Source organism: Rhinolophus ferrumequinum, chromosome 3 (assembly GCF_004115265.2).
Source record: "Rhinolophus ferrumequinum isolate MPI-CBG mRhiFer1 chromosome 3, mRhiFer1_v1.p, whole genome shotgun sequence".
NCBI classification, from domain to species: Eukaryota; Metazoa; Chordata; class Mammalia; order Chiroptera; family Rhinolophidae; genus Rhinolophus; species Rhinolophus ferrumequinum.
The window spans coordinates 68,441,811-68,455,407 of record NC_046286.1 but is presented as its reverse complement, the minus strand read 5'-3'; the positions used below and the strand labels follow the sequence as shown (position 1 = coordinate 68,455,407).

The window sequence follows — 13,597 nt, the reverse complement described above, 5'->3', positions numbered from 1 at the left end:
ACTTTTAAATAACATTTCAACAAGTGAGTGCTAAACACCCACTTGTTCCAGGCACTGTTGGGTGCCCTCCCAAAAGCAATCTAATCTAATCTTCCTCTCCTTGACCGTGGTTCAGATTCTATTCAAATCACAGCACTTCCCTCTTTTCATCCTAGCTGCCTCCATCCCATTTAGACTCCTATCTTATCTCCCCTAATTGTCTATAGTTGTCCCCGAACCGATCCCCTCAACTCCAGTCCTCTCCTCTCCATCTGTCCTATTGATTTTTACCAGAATATCATGTCGAGGCACATCTCTGATCATGTTCTTACTCTACTCAATAACTTGGAATAATCATAACCCGCAGAATGAAGTCTAAGGCTTCCCATTATTTGATTCCATCCTATAATTCTGGCCTTAATTCACTCTACTGCCTTTTACACCTACACATACTGTTGTCAAACAGGACTCTTAATCCTCCTCCAATATCTTACCCCACATTTCGTTCATCCAGCTTCTCGAGCATGTTTCTGAACTACCCATCTGCTATGGACTGAATGTCTGCATCCCCTAAAATTCATGTGTTGAAGTCCTAACCCCCAATGTGGTGGTATTTGGAAGTGGGGCCTCTGGGAGGTAATTAGGTTTAGATGAGGTCACGAAGGTGGAGACCCCATGAGGGGATTGGTATCCTTAGAAGAAGAAACAGGAGATACTGATCTCTCTCTCTCATGAGTGCCCTCTCACCCTCTATCTTCCCCTGGCCCTCCCCATCCCCCCATGTGAGGGTACAACAAGACAACTGTCTGCAAACCAGAAAGAGGGCTTGCACCAGAAACCAAATCTGCTGACACCTTGATCTCTGACTTCCCAGCCTGCAGAAGTTAGAAATAAATGTTTGTTGTTTAAACCACCCAGTCCATGGCATTATGTTATAACAGCCCAAAATGACCAAGATACTATGTTTCAATGCCAAGGGCAAATGCCATCCGTGAACCCCTGAACCCTCCTGCCCTATCTTCAGCCTAGTGTGGTCTTTCCTTCCTCTGTGGTCTTATAAAAGCACTTAGTTGTGCCAACCACAAAAATTGGTTTCCCTGTCTATAAAGGATGATAATAACAACTTTTGTTATTATGAAAATAACATATGATGTAAAATTTGATAATACAAAATGTATGTTTTATAATGTAAAATGTAAGAATTTGAGCCACTGTCTAAATGCTAATTTTTAACTGAAACACTCTCATTAGATTGTATCAAATTATATAATAAAGCATACAGTCCTTCCACCAATTCATCCTTTATATTCTTGTCATATTTTAAATCTCTCTTACCTGCAATATACAAACATGTGCCCAGGCTCCCTCAAAGCTTTGTATGCACTGTCAAGACTTTTAATATTTTCAGGAACTCTGTTTTCTTGGGTTGTATGGCAATGACCTTGATAGCTCACCCTGAAATGGTGTGATGGGATTTAAATCTGCCCTTTTTCTTCTAACACCCAGAAGGTAGATGAACATTAATGGCTAGTCATCCTTTTTTTAAAGTCCTGAGTAAAACAAATTGTATTATATTCATCAAGAAAGATCTGCCTCTTGACTGTGTACACTTCAAGTAGTTTTATTATGGGTTTAGTTTTTGCTTGAGTAGTTTTCCTACAAGTGAAACAGTTAAATTGTGGGGTTTTTTTGTGCACCTCTGTTAGAGCTGCTTGAAAATCTAATCATTTTTGAGAGGTGATGTATGTCATCTTTATTTCTACTACACTTAAATTGTTCCCCTTGATAGATTATATTGAAAGGGTAATAACAGTTAGAAACTCCACCAATGGCACCCAAAAGTCCACGTTAGCCCAGACCTATCTCGTTCATCTCTATGACCCAGCAGTGCCCAAAATATAGTAAGCACTCAATAAATGCTCATTGAATGAATGAATGAATGAATGAATGAATGAATCAGAAAGCAGTGAAGCACTTGTCTTGTATGATAGATCACCTAGTGCTATCTCAAAGTCAAGAATGATTAGGCATTATAGCCATGTCACTCTAAATCTGGATATAATTAGCGTGATTTGGTTTTTAAAATCTTTGAAGTGCTTAGTCAGTTGTAGTTGTTTTCCTTAATTAATTTGTTAAAATGGCAGGACTTGGTGATTCATAATATCAGAACTTGTAAAATGGTATTTAAGCTAATTTTTAAATAATCATCACAGAGTCACTTAGGTGAATTTTCTTGAAAGAAAGTTTAGAATTTAAATCCACTAGAATACAATATTGTTAAAATGTTAGCAATAGTATACTTAAATAAATTGCATTCATGTTACCACTGATTAAGGAATGTCATTTTTTTAAGAAAACAGTTTCTAAGACATATTTATTTTTATTGCTTTCCTTGATACTTTCTGTGAAATTTCTTCTTAACTATTGTACATTTAAGTAGTTCCTGTATAAGGTCAAGATGACAGAATGAGAAGTTTAATATGGATTGCATATCAAACAACTTATTTATATGATTTCAGTATATAGACAATTAGAAACATACAATTAGGCATTATGAATAGATATTCAGATTACAGATTATAATGATTCACTCTCGATAGCAGCACACAGCCAGCTACCCAGTTAGATTTCGAGGCATAGGCCAAGAACAAGGTTTCATCATACATGTGTCCTCCAGGAGAGGTCCCAGGACACAATAAATGATTAAGAATAAATGAATATAGAAACAGTCAACAGAGTGAAAAAGTAATCAACAAAATGGGAGAAAACATTTGCAAACCATATATCTGATAAGGGGTTAATATCTAAAATATATAAACAACCCCTACAATGGAACAAAAATAAATAAATAAATAAATAAATAAATAAATAAATAAATAAATAAATAAATAAATAAATAAAACACCCATCAATCCAATTTTTAAATGACCAAAGGAACTGAATAGACATTGAAACACACACACACACACACACACACACACAAATAGCCAACAAGCATACGAAAATTTGTTCAACATCACTAATCATTAGGGAAATGCAAATCAAAACCACACTGAGATATCACTTCTCACCTGTTAGGATGACCACTATCAAAAACAAGCAAACAGGGGTGGCTTGTTTGGCTCTGGATGGCTCAGTTGGTTAGAGCGGCAGCTTTTAACAACAGGTTGCTGGTTCAATTCCTGCATGAGATGGTGGCTACGTCCCCTCCAACTAAAGATTGAACACAGCAACTGGACATGGAGCTGAGCTGCGCCCTCCACAAGTAGATTGAAGGACAACGACTTGGAGCTGACGGGCCCTGGAAAAACACACTGTTCCCCAATATTCCCCAATAAATCTTTAAAAACAACAAACAAGCAAACAAACACAGAAAGTAACAAATACAGAAAGAAACAAATATTGGCACCAAATATAGAGAAATAGGAACCTGTGAACTGTTGGTGAGAATGTAAAATGATGCCACTGCTATGACAAAACAGTATAGAGATTCTTCAAAAAGTTAATAGAATTATCATACGATCCAGCAATCCCACTTCTGGGGATAAGTGCCCCAAAATCAAAAATAGAACCTTGAAGAGATATGTGCATATTCATGTTCATTGCTGCTTTATTCACAATAGCCAAGAAATGGAAGCAGCCTAAATATCCATCAACAGATGAAGGAATAAAGAAATTGTTGTATATACATACAATGGAATATTAGCCTTTAAAAAAAAACAGGAAATTCTGCCATTTGCAACAATGTGGATGAACCTTAAGAATATAATGCTAAATGAAATAAGCAAGGCACAAGAAGACAAATACTGCATGATTCCATTTATGTGAGGTATCAAAAATAGTCAAAGTCTTAGAAAGTAGAATGGTAGTTGCCAGGGATCGTGGGGAAGGGGAAAAGAGGAGTTGTTGTTCAATAGATACAGAGTTCCAGTTTTGCAATACGAAAAAAATTCTAGAGATCTGTAGCATAACAATGTATATACAGCTAACACTGCTCTACTGCATACTGAAAAATGTTTAAAATGGTAAATTTTATGTTATGTGGTTTTTGACTATTAAGATATTAATGAATGTGTACTTGTATACGTTCATGCCACAGTCAAAAATTATGCCAATTATTTATGGGGTATTTTTCCATGTGTCTATTGGAGTTTGATTTCCCAAGCATACTTTTTAGAAACATAGTCAATAATTAATGTGTTTGAACAATGTACAGTGAATGCTCATTGGCCTTAAAGCATATGAATGACAAAGCTAAACTAAGACCTGATGATAACCCTTTCATGTTCTACTTGTATGAGAAATGGCAATTAAATAATAAATCAGCTCTTGTATTAAGTAACTTTATAACTGTATGGGCAGCTGACTCAATTTCCTATATGATCCACATCAATAGCAATATACAGTAAAAATAGATAGCTTTTATGATAGCCCTGAGGCACTGAAAGATCTTGAGGAGTAAAATGTCAAAGAAAAATTACAAAAAGGTAAGTCCATTTTCTTACACATTAATTACTTAAAAATGCATCACCTTTATTCAAGGTAAATGAAATATTCCTTTAATGTAAACTTTCATTTCTCCAAGCCCTGTGCATAAAAATAAGGATACTGGATGATCTTTTATTTTTATAATTTTATCCCTTCATTAAAAAATAAATGCATCCTTCAGACATCCTTTGTTTACTACTGATCTTATAAACGTCTGTTTTTAGTCACACCACCCAGTTCCATTTGGCACATTTTGTATCAATTATCCTCATTACTAGTTGATCTTCCCCCTTTCTTTTTGACATCTGTTAAGATGAACGGCTTGAGGAGGAGCCTCAGTATCATTTTTTTTTAATCAAAAGGCTTCCCACTTGATTAAAAAATCATCTAAATTATAATATCTGTCTTCATCAACTGTATCTAACACTTAGTTCAAGCATAACCCTGCTCCGTGGCAGTCATTCTGTTGGTTCACCATGTTCTGTTCATTTTGTTTAATAACTCAGATAATATATATATATATATATATATATATATATATATATATATATACACATATGGTAACTTCCCACATGGACATTGATTTTATGTAGACTTGCTCCCAGCTCTTGTGTAGCCTCTTTAATGCTCCTTGGCTTTCAATTCAAAAGTTTCATAAATTTGAAAATTAATAAAATCAATCAAAATGTAAGTTGGAAATCCATTAGTGCCAAATCAAATGAATAGATGACTGTGGGTCACACTACTGATTCCTTTCTAATGATTAAACTTTCTCACTACAAGATTCAAAAAGGCAGACACCCTTTTATAACTTGAGACAACCCAATACTTCTCTTAGTAGGAAGAAAGCGACTCAAAACTAGAAGTTCATGGTTACTTTTGTGAAAATCCAAAATAATATTCAAGTGGGAAAAGATAAATAAAACCACACACATACAAAACATAAAACAAGTTATCATTCGTTTTCACAAACATTCATTAAGTAATCATGTTAGAGGAAAAAATCTTTGGATACTATATAGATCACTATCTATTCCTGTATGTTTCCCAGAAAACTACTGGTATCCGCAGTTTCTGTGAGAGGGTCATCACCTGTCTGCTTGAAATATTTTCTTTTTTGTCATATCTTGCTCATCCATGGCAGGGCAATAAATAGTATTCCATGCTAAGAAATAAATGAAGAAGAATTTGCCATAATTTTTTCCGTGTTTGAACCAACACATTATTCTAAATCTTCAGGAATTCAGGAGGTAACAGTTAGCTTAGCATTTAAATTGGTAGAAATATCTTGGCTGTAGAGGCACACCCAGGAGTAATGAGGGGTCCCAGCCCCATATCAGACTCCAAAAACCAGGGTTCCAGTGCCAAGGAGAAAAGTCTCCATAACTTCTGGTTGTGAAAACCAGCAGAGATTGGGGTTGAGTGAGATGGAGGGAGGCTGGAGTCCCAGGCGCCCCTCTGAAAGGGACTACGCATGGACTTACTGACTGACAGACTTACTTACTCTGAGCTCCAGTGTTGGGACAGTGGCTCGAAGGGTGACAGGGACATACAGGAAGGAAATGAAATATCTGACTTCAGAGCAAGGACTGGAGGGTAATCTTTCTCCTGGACAGAGGACCTGGTGGAAGCCCTTGTTTCTTTGTTGCGCCTTCCCCCTCCATGAGTGTAGATGCAGGCAGATGCCATATCTGAGTCTCCATCAAACTGGCTATCACCTTTTGTCTGCCCCACCCTAGTGATTCCCTGAGACTATGCCCCACCCAATTTTCAGGTACCCCCAAGCCACTTCCAGTGGCTTTTCCGTACAAACAACCTGTCTTAGCTCATGCTGCAGACTTTCACAAAATCTCTCAAAGGTTCACAAAACCCAAAGAAGCAATGTCTGGCTTCAGTGTGTCTTATTCCTCTTGCTGAGAAGCCCTAAGCTCAGCACTAGCAGCAGCCAGCCTTGGTTCGCAGCTTGGCCTCTCAAGGCACCTCCAAGACAGCTTGGGTGGTAGCCATCTGCAGATTGCTCTGTGGTTCCTGCCAAGTGTCCCAGGCAAGCCACAGGCTGTGGCTGAACTTAGCCTGCAGCAGGTCACCTCCCAGGAGACCCCAGGCCTGGCAAACCTGGTGACCAGCTTAAGACAAAGCCAGAGAACCATCCGGCTGCCTCCAAGGACAACACACACAAAGGGCATACTGGGCAGGTGCCAGAGCCCTGCTAAAGCAAACCCTGCTCTGTAGGGGCAGCTCTTATGCCACAGCTCCTCCACTGTAGTCATGACCAGTCCTCACTACTAATTAGCCTGTGGATCAAACCCTCCCATTGATGTGCAAACAGCGACCAAGGATCAACTCAACAGGAGGGCACACACAACCCATACAAGGGACACATCTGGAGCACCCGGCTCTGGTTACCAGGGAGACTGCACCACTGGGTCTCACAGGACACCTACTAAATAAAGCTACTCTACTAAGACTGAGAAGCATAGCAGCCTTACCTAATACATAGAAACAAACACAGGGAGGCAGCCAAAATGGAGACACAAAGAAACATGTCCCAAATACAAAAAAAAAAACAGTACACAGCTCCAGAAAAAGAACTAAATAAAAGGGAGACAAGCAATCTACCAGACACAGAGTTCCAAACACTGCTTATTAGGATGCTCAGTGATCTCACGGAGAACTTTAACAAAGAGATAGAAAACATAAAAATGGAAATAGGAAACAAGAAATTATTTTATTTATCTTTTCCCACTTGAATATTATTTCAGATTTTAACCAGTCAGAAATAAAGAATATAATAACTGAAATGAAGAATACATTAGAGGCAATCAACAGTAGATTAGATGAAGCAAAGGATCAAATCAGCAGTTTGAAAGATAAGGTAGCAGAAAACACCCAATCAAAACAGCCAAAAGAAAAAAGAATCCAAAAAAGTGATAGTTTAAGGGGCCTCTGGGACAACACCAAGAGTATCAACATTCCCATTATAGGGGTACCAGAAGGAGAAGAGAGAGAGCAAGATATTGAAAACTTATTTGAAGAAATAATGACAGAAAATATCCCTAACCTGGTGAAAGAAATACATATACAAGCCCAGGAGGCACAGAGAGTCTGAAACAATATGAACCCAAAGGGAACCACACCAAGACACACCGTAACTAAAATGCCAAAGGTTAAAGAAAGAGAGAATCTTAAAAGCAGCAAGAGAAAAGCAGTTAGCTACCTACAAGGAAACTCCCATAAGACTGTCAGCTGATGTGTCAACAGACAATATGCAAGCCAGAAGGGATTGGCAGGAAATATTCAAAGTGACAAAAAGCAAGGACCTACAACCAAGATTGCTCTACCCAGCAAAGCTATCATTTAGAATCGAAGAACAGATAAAGAGCTTCCCAGACAAGAAAAAGCTAAAGAAATTCATCACTACCAAACCAGTATTACAAGAAATGTTACAGGGACTTCTTTAAGAAGAAAAAAGAAAGTTTAAAAATATGAATGATAAAATGGCAATAACTATACATCTATACCATTACTTTAAATGGATTAAATGTTCCAACCAAAAGATAGGGTGGATGAATAGATAAGAAAACAAGACCATTACATATGCTGCCTACTAGAGACTGACTTCAGAACAAAAGACACACAGAGGCTGAAAGTAAAGGAATAGAAAAAAGACATTTCATAAAAATGGAAAGAAAAAAAAGCTGGGATAGCAATACTTATACCAGAAAAAATGGGCTTTAAAAGAAAGGCTATAACAACAGACAAAGAACCCAGCAATCCCACTTGCGGGTATTTATCGGAAGAAACCCAAAGTGCTACTTTGAGGGGATGTTTGTATCCATATGTTCATTGCAGCATTGTTTATAATGGTCAAGATGTGGAGACAGCCTGGGTATCCATTAATGGATGAAGGATAAAGAGCAGGTGGTACATATATACTCAGAATATTGCTCGGTCATGGAAGAGAATGGATTCTTGCCATCTGCATTGGAATGAATAGACCTGGAGGATATTGTGCTGAGTGGAGTCTGTCAGACAGAGAAAATCAGATGCAATGTGATTTCACTATTATGTGTAATCTAAAGAACTAACTAAATAAATAAATAAGACAGAAACAAATCCATAGATACAGAGAACATTTTGCTGGTTATCAGATGGGAAGAGGACTGGGGGGAAGTGAGAAAGGGGAAGGATTAAGAAGTACAAATTGGTAGTTACAAAATAGTCACAGAGATGTAAAGTAAATAGGGAATATAGTCAATAATATGGTAATAACTAAGCATAGTGCCAGGTGGGTACTAGACTAGTCAGGGGGATCTCTTCTTAAATTATATGACTATCTAAGCACTATGCTGTTTACCTGAAATTAATATAAAATAATATTGAATATCAAAATAAATTTAAAGAAACAATTTTGAATAGGAGTGGGGTGTATATGACATGTTCATTAACTGCTTAAAAAAAATCATATAGCACCTCTTCTTTCACCAAAGTCTTGGACACTATTATATTCTAATCTAATTACTTTACAGAAAGTCAGTAGTTAATCAATGCGATGCCCCAACTGCCATGTACAAAATATAGTAATCCAGCTCTACAAGAGTTTAAAGAAGGGGGAAAGATATGGAGCTATATGGAGAAAATCAAATGATGCAGGATTTAAGGCAAATTTCATTAATGTAATACTACATTTTTATTCTAAGCTTCTTTAGAGCAAGCACATTTAATTAATTATTAGTCTGCACTCCTCTCTTTATCTATCCCTAGGTAGACAGGTCATACAAAGCATATGTGTTTGCATTTGTTCCTCTGGGTTGGCAGGTAGCTATTGTTACAGACTGTGACCATTGACAGGCAGTTCACCAGGCTTGCGTTGCTGAGTCTAATACTCCTTGAATAAGTGCACCATCCTCAGTCTCCCAGTACTGCCTCATTGGCCCAATGGAATGCTAATAATTAACTAAGAGTGGTGCAACACCCCATTGTGAAGAGACCACTGGCCAGCTCACAGCAATAGAACATCACCAACCATATATTTGCATACCAAAAATTGGAGAGATACTTTTTATATCGACTCCAGATTTGCAGCCTCACTTTCTGCTAGCAGCTAAGTTGCTGCATGCCAGAGGTACATAGATAAAAGGAAACAACTCAAGCTCAAAAGACTGAGTTGATAGGGCAATGCAGGGGAAGGAAACAGAAGTATTGAGGAAAGAGGAAGACGGAAAGGAGAAGAAAAACTAGGAAAAAGTGATAGTAAGTTTTTAGAAAATTAACAAAGATGCTTCCAATTTGGCCCCAATGGGCCAGACTTACAGTCATTACCAACTAGGCCAACACACGTGGAGGGATCAGAGAGGAGCCACACTTAAGCACTGAACAGGATCTCTAAAATTCCACTCTCCCCCGGCTCCTGCTTTGACTTGGAGCCCAGTCACTCAGCAGTCCTACTAACACATCTACAGACATAATCAAGCCCATCAGCATGCTAATGAAATTATTCCATCAAGAACTTTACATTTATTCTGATATTTTTTCAGTCTTCTTACCAAAGGTGCTCCTTCTCAAAAGAAATATTTCCTTCTTATCCTTTAAGGATAAGGAAAGACCATTTACTCAATACAAAATGTTATTGAACAAAAAAATATTGAAAATTCTGAAGAACTCTGAAAGAACTAAATATTGTAGTTGAAGTCTAAAAGCTATAACCCTAGGGTTCCATTCACAGATGTACCTGCAATTAAATATCATTGACCCAACCTTTCAGTCTAAGTTCCTCCTCTATAAATTAGGAATAGTACAATTCAGGTCACAGATCACTGAAGGCTTAATAAGACACAGTTCTTCCATGACGTCCTATGACTTCAGTTAATTTGCTGTGATACTCCCACAAACCCAGCTTAGACAATAGAAATCTGTTGAATAAATGAATTTGCTCAGAGCTTTACACTTTCCCAAGTGTTTCTTCAGTGTTCTCTCATTTAATTTTCAAAACCATGATAAGAGAGGTAAGATAATTATTATAAAACACATTTTACACACGAAGAAACCAAGGCCCAAAGAAATGAACAGCTCTTCTCCAAGCCACGTGGCTAGTGGTGGAGGAATGATGACAACCCAAGTCCCCTCACTCCTACCTCAGTGATCTTGTCATTCTGGACTTTAAGATTCATTAAATATCAAGGAAAAACCTGCACAGTCAATAATAACTTATAATCAAGCAAAGATAAATGAACTATTGCACCATTTTTTTTCCAGGTTGATGAGGGAAATTAATAATTAACATATTCTGCTTAAAAATTTAAACAACCAATGCCAAGGCATTTACTATTCAAAAACCATAGGTAATCATAAAGAATAGGCAATCCACATAATATGTACTGAGCCAGCATCTTCTTGATTTATTCTGCTCATTGTCTTTTAAATGTAATATTTTGGAAGGTGATATTCTAAGCTACAAATCAAAGGAAAGGCTTGGCTTTCTATTACTAACTCATGTCTCACTTCAGAGTGAACTTCTTCTTGTTTGATAATAAATGGAAACATACAAAAGTACCCACAAGAAAGCTAATATAGACATTAAGTCTTCACAAGGGATTCTTGAATGGTTTGGGATTTGATACAACTAAATTAAACCATACTCATAAAATAAGGAGATTTTTCAAGCTACTATTTCTGTACATATTTTGTGCTCCCACTAGAGAGCTTCAAGTGCTCTGTGTGAATTCCCTGGGGGAATCTTGGCTACCCAAAACAGTACCACACAGAAACCTGTATGAACAGAGCGACCTTAAGAGTTACCCCTACAGATGCATGGGAAAGCACACACGTACACAAATAAAAACACAAAACCAATTCTCTACGTGATTTTTAAGTGTCAGCTCTTTAACCATTTCAAGTTACTTAAGTAGAAAAAGTCCCTTTCACATCACAGTTGAATCAAGGGTGCCAAGAGGGAGCCCCATCTTCACGTCACAGGTTCTCATCCTAAAACGCCTCGTCCTTGGTCCATCTACTGATCAGATTCCAGCACTGGAAGAGCCAATGATCGGCATTTGCCTCCTCTGGGTTTAGTCGGCTTTGGAATAGCCCGGCGCTCCCTTCTCATACCCTTCCCGCAACATTTTTGCACTTTGTGTGGGTCTGATCCAGGCCTCTAGCCTCCTTTCTTTGCTTCCAGCCGGCAAGAGTCGCAGTGGCAACTGAAGTATAGGGCAGGAGAAGTGGGTCCCTTTGCCTGCCTGCTAGGGCGGTCCCTTCGACCCTATCCCCTGGCAAGGGGGGTCCAAGACAGCGGGGCGGGGCGGGTGACAGCGCAAGGCCCGTGACTTCCACACCATTCCCGCAGCCCCTCGCCTTCCCACCTCCGCCCGGGCCACCCCCGGGGTCCCCTCTGGCCCCTGAGCGCAAATCTGGGGTACGAGTGGGAAGGGGAAGTGAGGCAACATGCCTGTGCCGTAGTGTGAGTGCGAACGCACAGCACTAGGCAGGCAAAACCCCGCCTCTCCCCGAACTCCCGCCTCGGACCAGCCGGTGCTCCAGGGCTCCCCGCTCTGGGACAAAGCTGCTGCGGCCTCTCCAGGAGCGCCGGGCGCGTGGTCGCTGGGTCTCCTCGGTCCCGACTCCATCCCTAAGGGCCTCCAGGCCTCCCAGCGGGGCTAGAGGGGACCCCGGGTCTGGCCTCCGCAGCCCCTGCCTAGCGCCCCGCCACCGCTCACCTGTTCAACACTTTGCGGATCCTCTGGCGCATGCCAGCCCGGGAGGAGGCGGACAAGCTGCCGCCGCCGCCGCCTCCCTCGGCCGGCAGGTTCTCCATAGTGGTCACCACATGGTTCGGCGGGGCTGGCGGCGACGGCTGCAGCTGCTGCTGCGGCGGCTCCGGGGGGATCATCGCGGCGAAGGCTGCGGCGCGGCGGCGATCAGAACACAGCCCGGCGCATGGTGCGCCGGCTCCGGGCCCTGGAACGCGCAGAGGACCCGGCGGGGGCCGCGGCCCGGGGAGTCGGTGCTGCCTGCGAAGCTGCGAGGCGGGGAGGCTCCGCGGCTGCCGCTGCCGCCGCTGCCCAGCCCACCACTCACTCCTCTCCAGTCCCAGGGCGCTCACGCTCGCTCTGCCGCCGCCTCCCGCCCTACCTCTTCCTGAGACGCTTCCCCAAGTCCTGGCACACCCAGCGAAGTGGCCGTGAAGGGGGTCGCGCGGGAGCACAGAGCTGTCCGTTGTCTCAGGAGACCCCCACGGAGAGAAGGGATGCGGCTCCCGGCTTCACCTTCTCTCCCGGCGCTCAGGTCTCCTCTGGACGAGCGCCGCCTAAACCTGTCCCCCACTCGCTCCGAAAGCTGTCGACTGTGTCTCACCGAGTGAGAGACAGAGAGTGAATCAGGAGTGCCGGGCGGGGGCGCCGCGGAGGCGGCAGCGACAAAGCGGGGGAACTAGGGAGGGGGACACACGCCTTCTGTTTTCGCAAGAGGGCGCTCCGGAGGAGCCTCACTGCACGCGACCCTCCACTCCCCTGTCCACGGCGGCCCAGGGTCTGGGTTGTGGTGATTGTTGTGTTTTATTGTTTTTTCCGTGCGTGTCTGGGGATAGATCCTCCCTCTTTAGCTGGCGAGGACTCCCGGCTTCGGCCGAGACGCCAAGGAATCTAGCACCACCTTCCCGGACAGCGACAGGACTCGGAGACACTTGCTGGCTCCGGATTAAAAACCCAAACTCGAGTATCCTAAGTATTACACCAACACTCACCATAATGGGCCTGGGAGAAATGGGAAGAGAAGCAATTTCTCACGAAGAATTCATTCTGGGAACTGGAAGAAGAATATCTGACTAACTCGTCTCCGTTTTGCAGAGCTGTGAAAGGAATGTAGGTAGATTTGAGATCTAATTGTGCCTCTAAAACTTATTAGCAGAGAGACTCTAAGTGATTTACTGGAATTCTAAGGTACATTCTCCTCTGTGCAGCGGGGCTACTTGTGTCTCCACCCTCCCACCCCACCCTGTGGTGTTGCCAAGAGTTAAATGAGGTACAGCACCCAGCAGGGGGCCCTGCCGGCTTCTTCAGTGGCCCTCTAACCAGAGGCTCTCCACTGCCCCAAGGGAAAACCCCTGTGTATCTAGCACAGAAAGCTTAGACCT

The 13,597-nt window shown here is 41.5% G+C and overlaps 1 protein-coding gene across 1 annotated transcript in view; it reads right to left on the bottom strand.

Moving 5' to 3' along the window:
- The window catches only part of SLC35F1 (solute carrier family 35 member F1), a 386,453-nt gene extending 374,098 nt beyond the window's left edge, over positions 1-12,355 (bottom strand). The window contains exon 1 of the mRNA XM_033103601.1: positions 12,183-12,355. Coding sequence (XP_032959492.1) covers positions 12,183-12,355 — 173 coding nt within the window. The remainder of the gene's footprint in view (positions 1-12,182) is intronic.
- Positions 12,356-13,597: the final 1,242 nt, after the last annotated feature.